The 23,691-nt window shown below is 48.4% G+C and overlaps 1 protein-coding gene across 1 annotated transcript in view; it reads left to right on the forward strand.

Moving 5' to 3' along the window:
* Positions 1–23,691, forward strand: part of SMC2 (structural maintenance of chromosomes 2) — a 297,985-nt gene that overhangs the window by 211,438 nt on the left and 62,856 nt on the right. The window contains exon 20 of the mRNA XM_078676628.1: positions 9,368–9,562. Within this exon, the coding sequence (XP_078532754.1) occupies positions 9,368–9,562 (195 nt within the window). The remainder of the gene's footprint in view (positions 1–9,367; positions 9,563–23,691) is intronic.

The raw sequence follows: 23,691 nt of genomic DNA on the forward strand, positions 1-23,691 counted from the left end.
ATGCCACTGCACTCCATATCACTGAAGGCTATGTCACTCTACACTATTGCACTCTGCCACTCTATTCTACCATGCACCACTGTATTTTATATCACTGCCCTCTATCCCGCTCCGCTCCGGCTCCGCTCTGCCCCGGCTCCGCTCTGCCCCGGCTCCGCTCTGCCCCGGCTCCGCTCTGCCCCGGCTCCGCTCTGCCCCGGCTCCGCTCTGCCCCGGCTCCACTCGGCCCCTCTCCACTCGCACCACTCTGCCCTGCACCTCTCCACTCGCACCACTCTGCCCTGCACCTCTCCACTCGCACCACTCTGCCCTGCACCTCTCCACTCGCACCACTCTGCCCTGCACCTCTCCACTCGCACTACTCTGCCCTGCACCTCTCCACTCGCACTACTCCACACTCCCCTGCACTAGTCCACACTCCCCTGCACAACTCCACTCTCTGGCACTTCACTCTGCACCAATTTATGCCACAGCATTCTACTGTACGTCGCTGCACTCAACACCACTTTACTCCAAACCAATGCACTGTACGCCGCTGCACTCTACGCCACTCTACTCTGCACCACTGTACTTTATGCCACTTCACTCTAGGCCACTCTACTATGCTACACTCTGAAACTCGATGATACTCAATTGTATGACGTTTTACTCCATTTAACTCTTCTCCACTGACACTCTATACCACCCTTTGACACTCTACAGCATTCTACTCCACTCTACAGCTCTCTACACAACTCTCTCTATGCCACCTTACTTCACTGTATTCTATGACACACTACTCTGCTCTGACACACTATGCCACTCCACTCTGACAATCTACGCCGCGCTGCTCTACAACACTTTACTCCACGCTACTCTACAGCACTCTACTCCAGTCTATGCAGCACCCTCTACTTCACTCTGCTCAACACCACACCACTCCGCCCTATGCCACTTCTCTCTGACACTCTACTCAACTGACACTGTAGTCCAATCTATGCCACTCAAGTATACACCTTTCCAGTCTGACTCTTCTCCCTCCATGACCCTGTACACTACTTCATGACACTCCACTTCTCTCCTTGCCACTCCATAACACTCCACTCAGCTCCATTTTACGACTCTCCACTCCATGCCACTTTCCTTTACTTCGCTTACTTGTAGCCGTGCTGAACTGTAGCTACTCTTCTGTACAACATTGCTAAAACATATTGGAAATGCCAATAGCTCTTGCGTAGATAAGACCTATCGGCTTTGCCAATGCTTGTTAACTTAATTTTGCCCTCCTTCAAATAATGGCAGGCTTTGTTAAATTTCTCCTGTGCCAATTGAGGACCTCTGAGCACGTATGGTACACTTTGAAACTGTCCTCATGGCATGCATAGAAGCTATAACACCCATTCCCCTAATGTGCTGTCACACATTTGGCCAAATACAATCAAAGTTTGTTTAAACACTGGCACCTTTCATGTTTATACGATTTTACTGTTTAGGTCTTGCTTTGGCTTGCTTCAGTTTTTGTCCGAGCTAATGCCATCTGAAGACAATGTAATGCCCTCTTGAGTGAGGCATAAGAGCAGATGGACTGAACTGAGACGTAATGTCGCCCCAACCAAACGCACAGCTAGGGTTGTGCCTTCTTGGCAGTCCTTTAGTTATACTAAATTAATCATTGTATTCTTGTAATCCATATAGACTACAGCTACTTTGTGGTTTGTGGGTAGCCTCATGCAGTCGAGAACCAAAATTTCACAGGACTGCTGGACTTAGCGTGACGTTGAGCCCAACACCGGCCCCAAGCTGCAGAGGACCCTGCCAACCTCCCTATTGACAAGACAAAGAACCAAAAAGGTTTCTAAGTGCAAAGGGAACATTTTCATGTACAGCCCTCTCTCGAGCCTAGATACTGAACAGTGCCATGCAGCTCCACCACTGCCTTTGATCTATGTTCGCCACCTACGGAAGGCCTGGCCACAAAGGCCCAGCATAAAACGTGGCCTTCCTCAGAGACCTCGGGCCATTCTATCCTGACATTTTCGGCCTTGACTGGCTCCTGGGGTGTCTTGAGTGCAGTCTTGATCATTCTCTAGAGCATAGGGAGAAATTGGAGTGTATGCTGTGTTTTTGATAGCATTTTGACCAGTGCGTCATTGTGTTCCTGGATGACCTGGATCGCTACCTTGTGATATTTTGCCACCTTATAGATGGCCTCTTAAGAGGTCATCCACATTTGGCACTGGGTGGTTCACCTTCGGAGGGAATGGCTTGTTGAGGTTGGAATACCTGCTGCCGACCTTTTTGCCACTGTCCAAACTGCCAAAGAGCTTCGTCTCTAGGATCCACACTCGCCGTCCATGGGCAATGTACTATGGATGAACTTGTCAGTAATATTTACCGACACTTTTCTGCCTCTCCCACTCCTTCTGCATGTGGTTCGGAAGTTGCAGTAAATTTCCATCCTGACCTCAGCCACCTTGGCCCAGGCAACCAAGGTTTACCCTCCTCTAAATGTCAGTGGTTCCCCACCTCCTGAGCATGCAGGACCTTCTCACGCAAGACCACACTCCCCAATCCAGGCAGCTCAGTCTAGCGTTCTGCCTCCTGTGGTCCTAGAGTTTGCCTACCTAAACCTCTCTCAAGATTGCGCATCCATCCTCAAAGAAGCACACAGAACAACTGCCTGGGCCTGCTACGCTGCCAAGTGAAAAAGGATGGTCTTGTCCTGTAATCTATTCCTAAAAATATAGACCAGCTAAACCTTCCATTACAAGAAGTCATCTGTTACCTTCACTTGCAAATATACGTCCATACGCCTACACGTGGCTGCTATAGCTGCCTACATGCAAATTAGGGAACATGCTTCCTTATTCAGAATACCTGTGATCAGAACCTTCATGGAGGGTCTCAAATTAGTTATTTCACCCAGAGTTGTTCCGTCCCTGTATGAAACCTTAAAACTGTCCTTACCAAACTAATGGCCAACCCTTTGGACCTCTTAATTAATTCCTCATACCGTCCCTCTCCTGGAAGGTAGTATTCCCTGTCACGATCACATTCTTAAGATGTGTTAGTTAGTTGAAAGCCCTCACTCTTGTGGAACCTTTCTTTCATGTTCACAAGGATAGAGTTGTCCTTAGAACCAATCTCAAATTTCTTCCTAAGGTTGTATCTCCATTCCATCTCAACTGAAGCATTGAGTTTCTGGTGTTCTTTCAACAGCAAAACTGTGTCGCGGAGAGTGCACTTAACACTCTTGATGTAATGCGTGCCTGTCATTTACTATAGCAACAGAACAATATTTTTTGGCAAAACTCAACAATTATTTTCGTCTATTCCAAAGCGCACAAAGTTCTGCTCTCTCAAAGGCGGGCATAGCTTGATGACTTGTCAAGCCAGATGATGCTGCAGAAGACTGGAAAAGAGTTTGCAAGACAGATTGGCCTATTTGTGCTTATTGGTGTACGAAGATATTCACACAGTATTGTTTCGTGAATGTGTCCGTACACATTTGCGAAACACTACTGTGTGAGTTTGTGTGGATCGGGTAGCTGCTTTACAGATGTCAATTATGGGAACGCCATAGTGTTAGTTTGATTTAAAGAATGCCAACTGATCCTGTAACAAAATAGTGACATTATTACGTGATGAGGCCTCACAGCCACCCTAACTCATTCACTTTTTCAGATTCTTAGTAGCCCATAAGGCAGGGTGCCAACTATAAACAAATACATGTTTCACTAGAGGTTGATTATACTCATTGCAGATGTAATCCATTCACAAGTGCTAGGAGATGGTTGTTGTTAGACCTGTCTGACTTTTTGCGTAGTCCCTCCAATTTATTATTTATTTTGTCCCCTTTTTGCCCCTCATGCCTTTATTTATTTTTGTGTCCACTAGATTTTTATGGTGTTGGCCTGGGGGGATAGGTGCTCTTTTTCCCTCATAAACAGTCACCTCAGTTTAGGTGCCTTTCCTGTCAGGGATTTACTGAGTTTCACAAAATGGTGGCCACCAACTGTCCCCAACTGCCACATCCTAGACTGCCCCATAGGTTAACATTAGGCCTTCCAGAACTTTCTGGACCCTACTGGACCCTGTGTGGTTTGGCTATAAAAGGGCAAGGGTCAGGGAGCCATTTTGTGTAGTACAGGAAGTTGGAGGAGAGAGGCAGTGGTGTGAGGAGGAGGACGCACTGGAAGCAGTTAGTTTGTCCGTGTGATAGACAGCCACTTCAGGGAGACGTTCCCCCTCTGGCCCCTGACCAAACCCTCCCAACCGCCTTCTTCTGTGAAATTGGCCCGGCTGTGGCGGAAGACCCCCCCCCCCTTGGCCCCTCTTTCCCCCGTTGTCCTAGCTCCTGCTGGGGACTTTCTCCCTACATTCCCCTGGCAAACTTCACCTACCAGCGTTTTGGTGGAAGCGGATTGGAGCGAGGTGTGGCACCCTGCGCCTCCAGGAAGCTGCAGTAGAGAGGCGAGTGACAGCGGAGCTTGTGCGGCATTGAGCACAGGAGGAAGTGAGCGTTCGACTCTGTGCAGTTCCAATAGTGCGGCAGGGTGAGGAGAGAGAGCGCAGGCCCAGAAGCGGTGTCAGGGCAGGCGAGCAAGCAAGTGAGGCGGCGCCAAGCGGGAACACTAATCACCCGCGCCTGCGCTGCCTCGCATCCTGACAGTGAAGAGTGCGTCTTGCCCGGGAGCCGGAAACCCCGATTGCCTCAGCCCAGACGCCGCCCCCTGCGAGCCCAGGCGTCTAGGGCAAGTAAGGTGGAGGTTTAAGGGAGGAGAACAGCTTGACTGAGGGGATCACACGAGAAGCGGAGGAGGAGTTCTCTTGAGCCTTTTATTGGAATCACCTGACAGAACCCTCCCTCATTACCCGCTATTTCCTGGGGATCTCCGTGTTGAGTCAGGAAGGGCCCGGGAGAGCCGGAGACAAGTCTACGTTTAACAAGCTCAGTGGGAGGCATTTATGAAAAATCTCCACAGTACTGGGGGAGTGTCCTGCAATTGCGGAAAGTTATAAACTTGAATGCTGAAGTGTGAGATTCTTTTACAGAGGGGGAGGGGAAGAAGAAACGGTGTCCTAATTTTATTTACCTATGTGCAAGTGTTAATTGAGCTATAAAAACATTCCATTTGAAACTTGAAACTGTCATCTTGGGGTTACTGATCTCTTGCGAGGAGGGTGTTGCTCTGTCAAGGGGAGGTAACCTTCCAGGGTTCTAAGACCTGGACATTTCTAATGTGTTAAAACTGAAGTGGAGGAAGTGTCAACGTTGTGGACGTTCTGGTGATATAATTAGAGAGCCTCCACTGGGTTGAGAAATCTAACACTGTAGAAGACCAACTTCTTTTTAACTGAATTCTACTGAAGTTATATGTCAACTGGAATCTTCTGACCAATTTGTACAGTATATTGAGATGTAAAATGACTGAAGAGTAGATAAATTATTTTTATAAAACAAGCTCGTATTTTTACACAAACATTGGTGTAGTGTCATTTTTGAGTGATATTGCATTAGATTACTGCTGGGTGGCTTGCAACCTTTACACATGTGCCTCTGTTGATATTGCCTTACCCTAGGCCAGGCTACCCTAGGTGACCTGACATATTTAGGTTCCAACAGTTGTCTTCTTGCATCACAGCAGCAACAGTAGTACTTCCAAGTGTTCCCTGACTTAACTGCTGTACAGTTTTGGAGAGTGGCAACCATCAGGGTTGTGCAGACCCACCTTGGTTGGTGAGAAAATGTTGAAAAATGTACTAGGTGGTAGTACTTAACTTTCTTAGGAGGTCAGGCCTGGCCACCATAGTTCACTGCAAATTTTAAATTCTGGGATGCCTCTTCCAATCCTAGAGGTGCATGATCTCTAGGAGACCTCCTTGTGTCCAGGTGCATCCTTGGCTGATTTGAGACAGTCCAGGTGGTATGGCATTGGCGTCCAGGTGGAGATCATTTTCTTCTGGATGGCAGATCTTGGTAAGGGGAGCACAAGTTTTCTTTCGGTAAAAACAGCTGGAACTGCGGATCCTTAAAAGGGGCTCTTGATATACCTCCCCTACCCAGAGATGGGCATATATTTTTGGGTCACTCGGATTCATCATGACCTTGGGTAGTCTTGCACCATACCACTCATTCTCTTATCGGTCTTCATATATGTGGAGGCCAGCGGACTCCTCATTTAACTCATTCATGTACACAGCATACTACACATCACTGTCCGTGTCTGCAAGTGTGGACATGCTTGTAAACATCCACCGTACATCCCTGTATGTCTAAGGAAAAGAACCAGATTCTGGTAAGACTGAAAAGACTAGGACAGCTGATACTGATCCTACTCCTGTCAATTTTTACAGCCTAGATAGAGAGAACAGGCGACACGCTCGACTAGGAGCACAATTTTGGGGATGCCCTCCAGATGAGAGCCACATAATGATGTCTCTTGCCATTATAAATGGGAGAACCCTCAGAGGGCTCACTAGTTGGGCTTGCAAGGAAAAAACCAGTGCATTTCTATCCAGAACATCTAAGAGAAGAGCAACACTGCTTTCCCAAAGCTGTAGGAAAGTGGATTATTATGTGGTGTGGTTGTGAGACCTCCCCATATAATAATGTAACACTCTGTATCAGGTCTAGTTAAGTTCTTCAGCGACACCTTTAGTCTAGTCCTGGGTAGCTGTGCCACATTGTGGATGGGCTTTATCAAAGGAACAAATGTAATGTATTTAGAAGTACCAATACCATCAATAAGTAAGCGACACAACTCAATAAAAAATCTAACACATTTATAAAAAATGTAGTATATTTTCATCTTTAGAGAGACTAAAACGCTAAAAATCTATCAAGGGCAAAGTTAAGTTAAATCACTGTAGTTCAGGCTTTAAATTGCAATACATTTTGCAAGTAGCTGGCAACTATGAGCCAGCGTGGTAGAACTACTAAAACTCTCTTGCAAAGGACTATGACTGGTTGGGAGCCAGTCACAGTCACTACTCTGGTCCAGGGGAACAGTTACCTGTTGAGTTTCGCAGTCTGTATCTTCGCTGTATATTTATCCAGTATGACGGTCTTTAAAAGAATGCTGATGCAGGGGTTTGGGGATGGGTCATTCTGGGGCCACCCTTGGGTCCATGAACGTCAGGGTATGTCTCCGGCCTGAAGACCATCTCCCATGTTGCACCAGTGGGGTGCAGCTTAGGTCCACTTGCAACTAGTTTTCCAGTTACATCTGTCTGTGTTTCATTACAGGTAAGCAAATCTTTTTTGATGGGGGCCTTTTTTCAGGGGTCCACCAACCTTGGTGGCACCTCGTGACAGTCAGGACTGTCTCTCATGCTGCACTTCTCTGTCCAGCTTTGGGTAGGCGTTCCTGGGCAGCTGGTCTCTTGAGGGTGCAGGCTTATTTAGCTTTTGTAATCCTGATGCTTAACAGGGTACTAGCCACCTAGCCTGTGGATTAACCCCCTATTTCCTGGCAGAAGTGTAGTTCTTTTCGGCGAGTGGGCACAGTCCTCTTTGTGGGTCCCTCCGATTTAGCAGCTGCAGCCCAGACTTTGGTTGGTACAGCTTCTTTGCTGGGTCCAGGGAGTAGCAGTGCAGTCCTCCTTCAGTTTTCTTTCCAGCTTAGTAGCAATCTGAAAAATGTGTGCTATGGGTGACACTTTTATGCTAACTTCGTGTTTGTGGGCAGGGAGTACTCGCTAGCTAATTGGGCAACAATTCCCACTGGGCAACCCTTCTTGATTTACAAAATTTCCCGGGGGCTTGGCCAAAAACAATCCCCGAGTACCCTTCTCTGCCTAAATCCAAGATGAATCAAACCTTCATCCCCTTTGTGGACTTCTGGGCACACCCCTAGGGTGTACCAAGCATGATGAGCTACTCCTCCTGGATAACAATCTGTACAATGGCTTTTCCCTCCTCTGGCGGAGATGCAAGCCTCTCTGTCTACAGAAAGGAGTGCACAGGCTAAGCTGTGACCAGCCTTTGCTTCACTGAGACCGTATCCCCTTTGAAGCTGGGCCCTCTGTGATCACTGCCTGGTAGCCATCCTACTGAAGGAGGTCACACCAGCAATTCTCTTTGTTCCTGTTCTTGGTATTGCTTCACACTTCCTAGCATATGGCAGCCTGTTGTCTCCGACAACGGGTGTAGATAGTCAGAAAGGGCTACCAGAGGTTTGGAATACAAAGAGGTGACTTTCTAAAGTCACCTTCCTATTAAAAGTTACTATAAATTTGATCTCCGCAATGAGTCTGGTTCAATGTAACAATTTGATATCTTGGTGTAATGTCTTTGGTGGTTCCAAATTGAAGCCAGCACTTAGTGCAGGAACTAGTGTAACTGCATGGTAGCCAGTGGGACCACCAGCCTCACTACAGTGGATACAGCAATTTGTGTTTTCACTGTCTGGCATGTCGAGCATGATAGGAACATGCACTTTTTAATATCTAGCACCCTGCCCTATGACCTACAAAGGCCTTTCCTAAAGGTGACTTTTTAATATTAAAAAGGAAGGTTTTGACTTTGCAAGAGGGTTTATTTTACCATGTTGAGTTGGCAGTTTGTGGTGGCCAACCTAGAGACACGCTTTCACCTGATTACTGTAGTGGTGGCGCAATTAAGTGCTGCAATCCACTAGTGACATTTAACTCACCAGCCTTGGGTAGCTCATGTATCATATAATAGGCACTTATATGGAAGTTATCGTGCCAATCCGGTATTGTCCAGTTGTGCATATTGTATACTTTGAGGGGTCAGAGCACACTCAATGGGGCCTGGACAGCATGGCTCAGTGCACTTCAGACAAAAAAGCCAGCAGCATCAGACAAAAACTTTGGGGATGATCATACAAGCGGCACTACGAACTTTCATCCTAACACGCATCTGGGCCTGGGGCGTGTATGATGAACATCTCGGGTGGGAATGTGCCAAAGTGGTAGGTGAATGAGTTGTTTGGATGTGCAGTTTCACATGTATCTGGATGGGTAAATGGGTGAGTCGTTGGACTCCGTGTGTCTGGTTGCATAGGATGATGGTCGCCTTTGTTCTAGGCTTCTGACGTCCATCTCAACACTCAGACCTGTACATACACATCTCTTTCCTTCCCCACAACCAGTTCTCTTTTACTGTGGGGAGAAGCACTAGTAGAAAACCTAAATTTGTAAAGTCTTCCTTCAAAATGTAAATCTAAAATTGTGGGATGTTGCTTTTGTACTATTATTAAAGCGTCAAGTCTGTTCATTAAATTGTGTTTTTACACTGCATTAAGAACTGTTAGGAATTATTTGTTAGTATGTCATTTCCACCAAATAAGTCCACTTTTGTCCTTGTACGTTTACAGGAAAAATCCTAAATAAAAACCAATTACTTCTCCCCCTTATGTAGGAATCTGTGAAGAAAGCCCAAGCTGAGCTGACCAAACAGAAGGAAGTGATCATGGGCCAAGAAAAGGAAATAAAGGCAAAATCCTCAGAAGCTGCGAAGCTGCGGGAGCAAAACAATGATCATCAGCTAAAGATTAAAGAGTTAGACCACAATATCAGTAAACTCAAACGCGATAGTACAGACGCAGCAGCCAAAGTAAGAATTGTTTTATATAATATTCATTAGATTTCCTATGTCTTGAATACATTCTTTGGCTGCTGAGGACTTCATGAAAGCAATGGTGGAAAGACTTACAGACCTGGTCTTTACGCGTAGACTTGTTGGAGTGTAAAATTGAAGTGATTTGCTACATTGTAACTTTGAAAATGATTTGTGGTTTCTTTTGTCTGTTACGACATGCTACGTCCACCAGCACTGGATCTTATATGGTTTCACATGCTTTATTTATTCACTCTTGGTGAGCCAACAGGTCCCAGAGTAACTTCCAAATAGCAGTAATAGCATTATTGTGTGTTACAGTTCTAAAATCAATGCAGTTTTAGAATCTTATCACTTCATTGTAAAATAACTAAGCTACAACCAATGATGAGTGAATTAAGTTAACTTCCACCTTACAAAGATTTCTTCTGTCTGTAGTGTGTGAAGAAAAAAATCCCTATGTCAACTCTGTCTTGTCATTACATAATCTCCAACCTCTATGCCAACCCCGAATGCTATCTGGGTGTTGCTTTGGTGGGTGATTGGAGCAAGGCTGGTAACTTTTTCCCACTATTTCGGATCCTCCTGAGAATGATCTTTCAACTATGCAAGACCAGTGGCTAGAAGAAACTCTTCGGTGATTAGATTGCCCTCACAAAGAGTCTACTTACTGCATGTACTCCAGCATAAAGCCGCTTCTATGTCACTACTATGGTGAAATTGATTGCTTTGGAATTAATCTCAAATTAATATAAAAGTAGTTTATGTTTCTATTTTTAATACTTGTAATTTCAGATTAACAATTATAGATGCATCTTTTATCATTTTTGTGCTTTGTTCCTTTAGATAGGATTTTCTCAAGGTCTACTGAGCTGTGGTTTTGGTTTTCCCAAGTTCTCCTTTCTTGGCTTATGTTTTATTAATTTGTTTTATACATGTGAACCCCTATGCCTTTTTTTAAGAAATTCCAAACGCCTACGCTTGTAAGATCTGCTACAAGTTCACCATTCAAAAACTCTTAGAGGTAGAAAGTAAATTTTACTATTTTCTGAACGTAGATCCTTCCAACTATTCCCCTTCTTAGGATGCCTTTGAGGAGCACTCCTCAATCACCCTCCAAAAGACACAAATAAGAGGTAAATTACAGTCTCTAAATCTAAGGTGCCTGTAAAAGTGGCATCATTGAAGCATGTGTCCTGTAGCTTCTTGGAAATCTACAGGGAGGCTTTGAAAAAAGTGGGAGAAGCTCTCTAAATCCTCAACTCAGGGAAAGGCACTCTAATTTCTTCCCAAACAAAAGCTTTGATCTCCATGAACAAGACTATTCACGTCTGGATACTGGTAACAGGAAAGCTCTCTCTATGATGTATCCTGCCTCAGTGGTGATTCATTCTTCACAGGCCTTTTCTGGCACCTTGAGGCCTTCTATACCATCAGTGGCCCTGTTGTCATCAATGCCCACTTCCGCTGACCTTTTGGTGGTGCATCAGTTCAGGTTGGGGTCTCGGACAACTGTGCTACTGTCCGAAAACAATGGATGAAGGTAATTGGACCAGCTACAGAGTTGCCTCTTCTGGCTCATCCCATCACACTTACTAAAGTGCTGGCTCAGCTCTGTGGCAAGCTGTTGGGCACTGACAATGAAGGGCTTTGGGAACCGGCTTATAGCCCCTGGCAGCTACCCATATCAACCATGTAAGAACAAGATGTGTGCTATGACGACAGGCACCTTTATTTCCAGTATCTCTAAGATCAAGACTGGCATTATGAGGATCCTCAGTATAAAGCAGTTATTGAAGGCCACCTTATCTGGAACCACTGATGTTTGTTCCTTGTAGACCTAAGACCTCCGGACAACAAGAAAAGATTTATAATTAATTATTTCTGCACCACAGTTCTCATTACTTCACCCAGACTCTTTACCTCTGAAGCCTCCACCCTGCTGCCAATTCAGCTTACTCACTGACTTATCACCCTCGCTCCCAGGTCACTGAAGGCAGACTAATACGGGAAATTAAGAGGATGAGGAAGCAGAGATGCTGGGGTGCTCCTAGACACAATGCAGATATTGCAACATCGGGTTAAAGTGCACCTTGACCAATGCCTGCTGACTTTCCATTTGAATGATCACTTTGCAACCAAAAGAGCATCAGTGTTTTGAGATACCTGTCACTGCCAAAGGGAATCTCTTGTGGTAATTTAGAGATCCTCCATGGAAAATTGTCCAGTCCAACCTGATGGTGATCCACACCTGTCACAAGTGTGAGAATTATATAGGCATAGTTCACCTGCCTAGCTGTTCCTAGGCAAGATAAAAAGTATAAAGCACTAGATAATACCTCCTCCTTCAGGTGCCTATTAGCTGATCCGATGGTGCAAAGGCAAGCACACAATCCTGCTTCTCACTGTACCATGGGCCTGACTTTGAATGGAAACAGATTAGCATGGTTGTGAAACAATTATCAACTGCAACATCCATCAGAACCAACTTGCTGGTGATATTGGGACAATATGATCACCAAGTGTAGGCAGACAATGCACCTCATGTGATCATCATAGAGCATAAGAGGTGAGGACCATAATGCAAAAAGATGAATGCAGTTCTTTGGCCATGGCAGTTGTGCCTTTTGATGGAGAAATGCTATCTGGTCATCACCTAAATGATGCCTTACAAAATGTGATACAGGGGACTGCATTATCTCTTGGAGTTATTTAGTCTTGAAGACAGTAACACTCTTGTGGAGCCAGGTATCCTATTGTGGAAGCTACTGGCCCTACCAGCAGAGGCATTTGCAGAAAAATTAATCTCTACACCACTACTCTTACCTTTATAGTGTCTTCCAGGTGCACATAACATGCAAACACTTGGGGTTACCTCAAGGCTGGAACAGTAGACACAAGGTTCTTACTGGCACCAGCCAGGCTGGCAGGAAAGGTAACATACCATTACATCAGGCCACTGGGTCTTTGACCTCATCCTGTGTGGACTTTAGTGGTCCCTGTTCATGGTCTAAATGCAGAGGGAAACACGGCTGCCATCTTGACTGGGATAGCTGGAGGCACCATTTTAGGTCATACTCTCGGCTTCCACTCTCCCCTCAAATTATTGCATTCAAAGAAGCCTGCAACGCGGAGCCGCGCAGCTGGCATGCCAAAGGTAAGGCAGTCTGCGCCTGAACAGCACCAGGGGCCAGGCACCCTGGTTCTCCATCACGGAACCAGATGTAATAGTCTACAACTGAGCTCATGCAACTTAGAGTAAAAGAGACTAAACTTTGTAGTCTATAAACCCTACTGATTCAAGACTTGCTTGATAACATGGTACTTATTGTACCGCATCACAATTGTGACCAACCTACTTCAATCTAGCAGGTAGTACTAATTAACTGTTGTCATTAGCAAAGCAAAAATTCCTGTTTACCTTGATTCTAGTCTAACTGGAAGCCCCGTAGCTTACTGAAACTTGGTTACACAAGAGTAAGATACCAGATTTTATGCTTGCAATACCGCACGGTTACAGCATCACTAGGAGGGACTGGATCAACCGAAGGGGGCCGTCATTGCTATCATATATAAATCAATTCTAAGCTGTGAAACATCCAAACTAGAGGTACCAGTCTGCGCGGGTATGGTTTTGCCGCTTAAATTTACTGTCACCTTTTCCCTACCTGGGGCCCTAGTCCATCAACCCCCAGGTAATGCTACAAACATTTTACTAGACCTTACCTGAAGCTATAGCCACCCTATCCTCAAAACTTCCAACTTTACTTTGCTAGGGAATCCCAACATCAATTCGTATGATACTAAGTTCCCTCACAATTTAATCCCAGGTCTGGCCTCATTGCAATTTCAGCAACTGATAAAGCCCCCGCATACCTCATTGGTCATATTTGGATCCAGTATTTTCTTACTCTTGTGATATAAAGGTGGGCTCTCTGTCCCCTTATTATGGACAGACCACTTTTCTGTCCCCCTAACTATAGTTGACCCTCTGCACACCCCTTCACCCTGCAGCCCCCACACCTGTCGCAGATATAATGACACCATCTCTACCTAATGTTGGGAGGCAGTGGTCCAAAATCAGCTTTGTTGAACTCTTATCTCCAGTTCCAATCATCTAAGCTAATCTGGGAGTGATAGCCAGGGTAGCAAAGGAGATTGTGATCAAGAAATGAATCACTGCAGCCTTGGATAAACTGGCACCTTTGCATGACCTCCCACATTCCTCTCTTGAGAAGCCAGCTGCTTGGTTGGATTCTCACCTCCGATATCAAAAAAAGTGTAAAATCCTGAAAAGGAAGTAATGGAAGAATCACGACTCGTCGAGCAAACTTGTCTTTCTGAAAGGCTATTAAAAACTAAGTTCAAGAAGACACAACGCCTATCATGCTGAAAAGATTGATCAAGCTTCCAATTCAGTAAAATAGGTATCTGATAAAGACTACTAGCCTCAGATTCCTTAACGTAGAATTATCCCCAGCATCCCTGTGCGCTAGGGAGACGGCACCACATGACTCCGCCCTGACGTCCTCCGTGTCCGTGACGTCAGCGAAGATGCATAAATCCCAACCTGGCGCGCCTACGTCAGTTTTTTCTCTTTTCTGCGTGCAACGCGGATCCGGACTGTCCTGGCCTGTTTTAAGGCCTTCTATCCCTTTTTACGCTTGGCAATTCAGTGGAACAGTGTGCGAATGCCTTCGGGCTTCAAGACGTGTACCTCTTGTGCACGTCCCATGTCGGCGACGGACCCTCACCCGATTTGCATGTGGTGCCTAGGTGAGCACCACGACTCGGAGAGTTGCGACGCCTGTCAGCACCTTAAGCCTAAGTCACGGCGTCGCGCTTGTCCAGGTCGTTGTCGTCCCAGCATCCGTCCCCTACCTCGGAGGCGAGGAGGTGCCGGTTTCGTCTGCGGAATAGTCTTTCGCTGCGGCCCTTTGGGCGTGGCTTACCGGCTGGTAGGTCCTTCAGTGTCTCTCTGAGGCCCTGTTCTCCTTCCAAGGTGGGCGCCGTCTGCCCCCTGTGACGTGCGCCCCCGCCTGTTGCCTCCCTACCCACCGTTTCCCGGCGTGAAGGCGACTAGGGCCCATATGACAGCCTACGCTGCGGCTGTGCAGGCTTCATTGGCCCTGCCTCCACCTCCTGAGACGTTCGCGGATCCCATGCCTCGCGCTGGGACTTTCGCGTAGTTGGCCGCGGGTCCGGCGCCGAAAGTTTCGGCTCCAGGACACAGGAGAGTGGTGTCGTCGGGTGTGGTCCTTCGGGGCTCTCCTCTATGGCGACTAGAGTCCCTGCCTCGCCGCAAAGCCCTACGGGGCTCCCTGTGGCGTCGCAGGTGTTTGCCGGGACTCCGGGCTTGCCCAGAGTCCCTCTTGGCCCTGTGAGCAGGCGCCGCTTCGGCACCAGTAGCCTTCCTCCCCAGCTCCAGTGGAGTCGCGGGTGGAGGCCGGGGTCTGGGGCTCCTTTCTGAGTCCTTCGCGGTCCTCGGCGCGGGCTGCTACCCCATCCGAGGCCTTTGCTGGCGCCTTTTCGGCGCTGCGCCTTCGCCGGTATGGCGTCTGCCTCGCCCCATTCTCCTGGAGAGCACGTGGTGGCAGGAGTCAGCCCTGCGCCACGGAGGCCCATTTCGGCGCTCGTCGACGCTGATCAGGTGCCGATGGTGGACTCCACGGAGCCGCGCCGGGTTCTGGATTCGTCTCCTGAGGTCCGTCATCTGTTTGTGTGTTCCTCCCCGGAGTCAGGGCGCCGTGTTGTTGTCTTTTCACCGGCATCTTCCAGGGAAGGCTCTTCACCCTCCCCACCGCCAAAACCCTTGAACCCCTCTTTCCGCTTCCCCCTGGACTTGGGAATGGGCGGCTCAGTCTGCAACTGTCACCCATGTAGGCATTGCTCTCGTCTCCGCGGCGCCCTACTGAGGCCAGTGCTGCATTTGTTCGGGCTATATCCACGGCGGCTGGTATTCTGAGGATGGGTGAACCAGTCACTCCATTTCCTACAGACAAGCTCTTGGAGATTCTCCACCAGGGCTCTGGTGGGTGGGAGTTGTTCTTCGTGCGGCCTTGGATTTCGCCGATGCTCTCGGACGTGCTCAGGCCCTTCTGTGGCTCTCTGTCGCCATGTTTGGCTACGTGATGCTGTTTTTCCAGAAAATATCAGTGATCGTCTGGTTGACTTGCCTTTTGACTGGGTCCTGCTGTTTAATACTCATGCAGATTCCGCCATGCAGTGTCTTCTTGTGGGGCTCCGTCCCCTTCATCCTCCTCCTCAGTAAGTTGGTTGCTGATTCCCTGGGTCTTGGTGGGAGGCGTTATCCCACTTATTCTTGGTATTTGGTTTTTGGAAGTGGCTGTTACACTTTCTGTGAGGATTACTGTGCCCTCGGGGTCCTTTGGTTGGCCCCTTTCTTTTGTTGGTTGCTGATTCAGCCCCCTTTTTTGGGTACGAATGTACCTTTTGTCTGACTACTAAGCCTTCTGAGGTTTCTGCCGTAGGTTATCATTTGTTCGCTGAGACTGGATTGTCTTCCCTTAGAGTGGTTCTCATGCTTCTTTGGGATGTGTCCTACCCTATGTAGAGTTCTGGTAGCTATTGTATAGCCCTGTCTTATGCTGTGAGGGTGTGGACTTTTCCTTGCAGGCACCTCACCTTTCCTGGTGGTGTTGTATTACGCTGGTGCGGCCCTTGGTTCTTCATCTAGCGTGGCCTGGCCTGGCCATCTATGGAGTTGTGCTGTTGGGTTTTTGCCCTTTGTCTGCCGTTTGGCATAATTTCTTGTATTGCTGGCCTGGTCCGTCCTACTTGTCTCCTCTTATATTCTTGCTGATCGTACTTCTTCGTGGTTCAATTCTGTCCGGAGTGGTCCCCTTTTAGGGGTCGTACAGGATTCTTCTGGCCTTGCCCTTGCCCTGAGCCTGACGTGGTCTGGGCGTTTAATTTGTGGCGCTTGCCAGCGGCTGTCTGCACCCGCCTGCTCTTCTGTTCTGTGGCCGGGGGCCTTGGCATGGGCTCTGGCGACCCTGCTCTTGAACTGCGGGAATCTCGTTAGATCACGTTCTTCTTTTCCCGCCTGCTTTTATTGCTGAGGCGCCTTTCAGTCTGGTCTGTTGACTTCCAGCTGTGATAGGCTCGGCTGCCCTCTTCACTGGGTGTTTTTTTTCCGGTGGAGGGCTTTGCCTGTGTTTATGCCTCTTCTCCTTGGAGTCTGTGGGTTGCTCTTCTTCCTCGGTGCTCCCCTGCATTGCCTCTTCTCGTATTGCCTGTACCTGGGGCTTCCGATGGAGGTCCCTGGTACATTGGCTACTGGTCTTCTTTCGAATTGCCCTTCCTTCTCCTGCTTGGTGGGGGCGGTGCTACCACTTGTTGTTGTGACACATCCCCTGTGGGGCGGTGTTGTCCGTGACACTAAGGTTCTAGTCTGCTTGGGGGGGGGACTGGGCTCTTTTTCCTGTCCCTGTGGCTCATCCCCTTTTGGGGAGGACTGGGTTTTTTCCCTGTCCTGGAAATTGTCCCCTGTTGGGGTCTTGGGTTCGCCTGAGCTGGGGAGGTCCTCTCGCAAACCCTCCTTCCCCTTGGGTATCTATTCTACGTTAAGGAATCTGCGGCTAGTAGTCTCTATCAGATGTACGAGTTACTTACCTTAGGTAACGCTGTATCTGGTAGAGACATTTCTAGCCGCAGATTCCTTCACGACCCGCCCTTGCTCCCTGTTCTGCGAGGGCCTTCTTGGTCTTCTGCACTCGCCTGCCTCCGGGTGGTTGTCTTTTGCGAGTGCCTTTTCTTACTCCCTCCTTAGGGGGGAGGCTCGCCTTGTTGTTGATCCATTCTTGACTTTTATAGGCTCTTCTGCGCCCCGGCACCCTGGTCTCCAGTGTGGGGTTCGCTTGTGCTTCTTCTTCCCTTTGTTGCTTGCACTCCTGTCTTTGGCAGTCCTTGGGGTTGAGGTGCCTTGGCTGGTCTTGCTCTTGGCTTTCGGGAGACTTTCTCCCTGCTGGTATTGTCTGAGGTTGAATGGTCATTGCTCTCCGTTCTGACCTTGGTGCCCCTTTCTGTTCCGAGCGGTGGCTGCAGACTTCTTGGTCTGCTGTGTATTTTTCACATGCTTCTGCCCCGTGGAGGCTGTTGTATTAGTTTGCAGGCTTGCTTTCCAGTAGTGGCCCCCTGTTCTTTCATTCCAGACCGTGGTGCCTTAGTGCCTGGCTCTGTTCTGGATCATGCTGTTCCTCACCATTTCTTTCTTTCCCTTCTGTTTAGCGGGGTTTTTCGCACACTGTTCCAGCATTCTCACAGTTTTGTTGGTGATGGCTCCGCGTTGTGGCACGCCGGGATTGGACTTATGTATCCTCGCGGACGACGTCCGGGCAGAGTCACGTGGTGCCGTCCCCCTGGCGCGCAGGAATGCTGTGGCAAAAAGTTTTCCGGATCGAGACTCACGCCTGGGGATAATTCTAAGTTGAGGAATCTGCGGCTAGAATCGTCTCTACCAGATACATAGTTACCGAAGGTAAGTAACTCGTACTTCTGCATTTATTAAATTAATGCTCTACCCTTCAGTAAAAACCTCAACTGTTACACCACCCATCTCACACTTGCAAACCTCTTTCAAAAAGATACAGTTCATTTATGTCTTCCTTCTAACCAAAATTGCTGCTTGTGAGGCCCAGAGTAGGACAGTAGCATCTATGCCTAACTGGACTACACTGTCCCCTACCAATCCCTTTAAAGGTGATCTGGAATGCTTAGTGAAAACGTTCAATTCTGGCTGTTAATTAGATCCCTCCAGTCCAACCCTCCATCCTCATTTAAAGGCAGCCTCAGCCAACTAACCTGTCCTCTCCGTGCATACTGCCTCTATTCCAAAGTCTTGGAAACATGCAGTAGTCCGACACCTCCTTATCCTAAAATAAACACCTTGGAACCCATGGCAGTAGAAAACTAAATGCCAAGATCACTTTTTCCTTTTTCTGCAAAAGTGCTAGAAAAGCATGTAATTCAGCAACTGAATTCATCATAGTCCTGTTTTCAGCCACGTTATTGGACTGAATAATCCCCTACTTGCAGATGCTGAGGAGCTCCAAATTATTTTAAACCAGCACTGCACTACTGTCATAACTTTTAGACATCAGTGCTGCTTTTGATACTGTGGTACAAAAGGGGGTGGTGATGGACGGAGCATCTGAACCAATCGAACACTCACACCCAGTCAACAGATCTGGGTTTAATCCATCACCGTTCTTTAGCCCACTCTGCCACCCCAGTTCAGACATGGCCATATGCAAATCAGTCTGACCCTGTGCCTCATGGGAACAGTCCAGCCCGAACTGCCAAGCCATGCCTTCCCTGGACCGGAAACAAGCTTCCGAGGACCGGTTTCTGGCATTTCAGCCGTCTTGATACTGTCTCACATAAGAATCTGCTGGAGAGACTGTGAAATGTTGAAATTGTAGATCAGGCCTTGGAGTGGTTTGCATCCTTAAAAGATCACTGCTTCCAGGTTCTTGATGAGCCATTTCATTTGAACGTGTTTTCATTAAGATGTGGGGTGCATCTGGGGTTCCAAACATGCAGAAAAAGACCTGGCTGCTTGTTTTGGCCTACTGAGAAAGATGCTCTTGACTCCCCTCGGCTCTGCCCAAAAACATTGAAGACATTTCTGTTCCAAGGTCTGTAAACTGTTAAGGCAATCACAGGATCATAGGATAGTACTTAAGTGTGAAAAGCACTTTTTGGATATCTGCATTATACAAGTCTGATCAAATCAAACAAGACCATACTTGTGAATTCATACAGAAGTATCCTCACCTCTTACCAGTCCAAGGCCGGAATCCCATCAGCACGTACTTCGTCTCCAGGAGATCCATCTTATGCACAGAAAAGTGGCCCTAAAGCCCATACCCAGTTCCAAACAGAAGATATTAATAATTGTTTCTAACCAAAAAGTACCCTGTTTTATTTTGTATCTTCAGCAATTAAATATCTCGTGAAAACATTGTTTTGCTTTGTTCAGCTTCTCCAGCATAGGGATTTGAATCCATCCATCGACTTACTGGACACCACCTTTAATATCCTTACCAATCATAAGCACCATAACTTTATCAGTTTAGACAGTCTCGTAGCCATTTCCAGTTGAAGGTGCTTTTTACAGACCAAAAATATATCTGTGTGGTTAATTTTAAAGTGCCTGACATTAGTAGCCGCCTTTCTATGTTTTAAAGGTCACAAAGGCATTTCCCATATCTTGACTGATTGGTCAGGGGCACGCTTCACCTATTGTCCCAAAGATCAACAGCTGCATGCCTGCAGCTGTTTCGTGGATTGTTCTCAACACTGAACAAAATGTCCTCTCTGTGCTCTGCTACACACACAATTTGTGGTGGGATAATTAGGCACCGAAGTGGGAAAGACCTTCCTGACAGACTAACGAATCCTGCAAAGTATCACTGGAGCCCAGGCGATGACCACTTCTGTGGATCAGCAGTTCAAATCATTACTGTGGATGATGTCTTCCTGTGTTTCATGTATGGCCCACTGCCCCCTCCACAAGTGGCCACTCCAGGAGGGGCTGGACCAACCGTGTCATTTAATCTCTGGGTCTTTCACGATTTGAATAAAGAGAACATCCCCATATAGAAGAAACTTGCAGATGCTGCATGCTACTTCAGGCTCCAAATCCAGGTTACGGGCGTGAAGACCGGCCTTGCAGTAGATGCATTGATGGATCCTTGGAGTATCCACCTCCATGAACTTTGTCCATTGCATATATGAACTATGCAGGAGTCGCAACTCTGCATCAATATTTAGAACTATAAACAGCCAGGAGGAGTCTGCAAGCAAATTCACAAATTGGTTTTCAGAAGAAAAGACAATACAATGTCAGCAGTGGATGGGAACAAGCACATGGAAACTTATATTTCAGAGGAAGTGTGTAGGAAACTGGGTTTTGTTGCAGTTGTCCTCTCAATTTTTGCCCCCTTTTTAGCTGCTGGATGCTTGTTTTCGACTATGACAGTGCACTGAGGCCTCCCAACCAGACCGTTGTACCCGAGCCCGGGGATAAGTGGACCAATGGTGCCCACGGGGTCCTGAGACCCTCCAGAGCTGAGCCCTGCTTTGGGTTGGCCGGACTGTTCCCCCAGTCCACGCCTGCATCTTTTTTTCACAGGTCACTTGCAAACCTAGAGTGTCCCCCTTAGCGCAATTGCGGCGTGGCATGCGTCTCTGAAAATTGAGGTCCCTGTAGCGTGGAAGGTCACAGGTCCTTTTGCCGATCCTGAAGTCCTCTTCGCCCCACTCCAAGTGCTCGGGATATTCAGGTAAGAGGAATAAGAAGAAGAGTAAGAAGTCAGAGGTCTTCGACTTCTCCCCGTGTGTAGGTCGACAAGACGAGGGAGCGTCGGCATTCGAGGCTTTGCTCCACTATAGAGCTTGGGCTGGGTGTACCTTGCCAATTTTCGGGGAGCCGGAGGGACCCCTACCTAACTTAAAGATTTTTATATGAGGTCTATCCCTCATATTTCGGAGGCCTGACACCTCTGCTGTGCCATCGGACCTCGCGGGGTCCAGAGGCACCATCTGGTTCTGTGCCGGTGACTCTGGCCATGGCTTCAGTGGGTCCCCTTTGATCCATTCCTGAATCCGGACTTGCCCTGGTCTCACCATCTTGACCTTCCCCGAAGCTGGTCCCGATGCCGACACAACTGGTGGCGCAGCCCCAATCCTGATCACTGACTCTGGCACAGAGGGGTGTTGCCCAGTGCCACATCCGAAGCTGGCAGGAACCGCACTTTCTAGCTCGGAGCCTGAGCTCTATTCCCTTGAGTTTGGACTCTAGGAGGGATGGGAGTGGTCGCTGGACCCTGAAGAATGCTAGCCTTACCAAAAAAAAACTACTATGGACTGGTGTGAGGAACTGGGTGAAGCCAGTGGACTGTTTATTTCTCCAGATACAAGTATGCTGTCTCCCCCTGCCATGGCTACAGAGGAGGGAGCTTCCTACGCAGTGGTGGTACCGAGGGTGATTGTGGTCCTTGACCTTCAGTTGCCCTCGGTGGCAGCCAAGACCAGCATCTTGACAGGTGCTGCAACCGTGAGTCTCTGCATCCAAACAGTTACTCCTGTTCAATGATGCCCTCACTGATGTCCTGTTTGGGGCCTGGAACAAATCCAACATAGGAGCTCCTTTGAATAGGATGATCGTCCGCTGCCACACCAGGGGACCTAAACTTGCTCACCCAACCCTGGAGAGCTTGGTGGTCCAAACCTCAACTTTCCAGGGTGTATTACCTACTGCTCCCCTGACAGGGAATCCAAAATGTTGGACTCTTTGGGGAAGAAATTAGCCTGGCATTGTGGTCTGTGAACACCGCATGTGTTTTGGGGGCTGCTACTCCAACACTATGTGAGACGGTTGTCCAAGTGCTGCCACAGGTCCAAGAGGGCAGCAAAAGACACATGATGGACGGAGTGCAGAGCAAATCAAACATTCTCCCCCAGTCAATAGATCTGGGTTAAATCCATTGTTCTTTTGCTCACCATGCCAACCCCAGTTTAGACCCAGCCATATGCAAATCAGTCTCGACCCAGTGACTCATGTGAACAGTCCAGACCGAACTGCCAAGCCAGGTCCTCACTGAACCGGAAACAAGCATCCTAGGACCTGGGCTAAGGCCAAGTCCTTGGGCCTCTCAGCAGCCCCAGGTCACCCCCAAGCTGCCTTTCTGGACTATGGAATGGGCTTCCAACTGCTCAAATTGCCTCCCAGCCACCGAGCTATTTATGCTCCCCAGCCATTGCGTAAACGAGAGCACGGTACCCATAGACCTCCTGGGTTAGGTAGCCAGCAATGTGGACCGTTCACCCCAGACCCCCCTCCAGAAGCTGCAGCCTCCAAGCCTTCCTAATTTGCCCCTTTACGATCATGGGCATCCAGTTGGCGGCAGGATCTGCCATCACCTGCCCCACTGGCAGTCCTTAACATTGGACAGGTGGGTCTTACAGATTGTCCGAAAGGACTACCTCCTCCCCTTCGCAACTACCACTCCCTCCATGGCACCAACTCACGACGGCTGATGGAGGATCATTTGTCCTTGCTCTGTGAGGAAGTCATGGTTCTCTTGGCCAACGGAGTTCTAGAGAGGGTTCCAGTGACAGAAGTAGGCTGTCGTTGCTATTCATGCTACTTTCTGGTCCCCACAAAGGCCTTCGTCTTATCCTAGATCTACGAGCCCTCAACTTATTCCTCAAAAAGGAGAAACTCAAGATATTCACACTAGCTCAGGTCTCGTCATCCCTGGACCCAGGAGACCGAATGGTAGCGTTAGATTTGCAGTACACCTATTTCCACATTCCAGTCCTGCCTTCCCACCAATGCTAGATGCGGTGTACAGAAGGCCATGAGCACTTTCAATTCACTGTGCTTCCCTTTGACCCTCTTTGAAGGTGATGGTAGTGGATGCAGGTCATCGGCGGAGATAAGAGGTGCCAGTCTTCCCCTATCTTGATGACTGGCCATTGAAGGTGGGCTAGCCTCCTGTTTATTGTCTCCCAGCTCCACACTATGGCGAACCTCCACCCCTCGTTGGGGTTTACTATCTGATTGAGACTACTAGCTGCAGATTCCTTAACGTAGAATTATCCCCAGGCGTGAGACTGGATCCAGAAAACTCTTTTTTGCCACAGCATCTCTGCGCACCTGGGGCGGCACCACGGGACTCCGCCCTGACGTCCACGGGCATGACGTCTGCGAGGTCACATAAGTCCCGCCCTGGGGCACTGACATCTGTTTTCTTCTGATCCGCGTGGCACGCGGATCTGGTTTACTTTGCTAACGCCTGACGGACCCCCATCCCATTTGCATGTGGTGTTTGGACGAACACCACGACTCCATGGACTGTGACGCATGCCAGCAGCTCAAGCCCAAGTCCCGGCGGGAGCGCCGGATGAAGCTGCTGTTGGCCCGCCTCTCTTGGTCGGTCTCGTCCCCGCATCTGTCCCTGGAGGGGTCCATGAATCGCCGCTTTCGGCTGCTTCGCCGCCTGCCCCTGCGGCCCCCTGTACATCGCTTACAGCGGGTAATTCTACCAGTCAGCCTCTGGGCCCTGGTCCTCGATTGGCGGGGGCGCAACTTCCTC

This window comes from Lissotriton helveticus, chromosome 2_1 (assembly GCF_964261635.1).
Source record: "Lissotriton helveticus chromosome 2_1, aLisHel1.1, whole genome shotgun sequence".
NCBI classification, from domain to species: domain Eukaryota; kingdom Metazoa; phylum Chordata; class Amphibia; order Caudata; family Salamandridae; genus Lissotriton; species Lissotriton helveticus.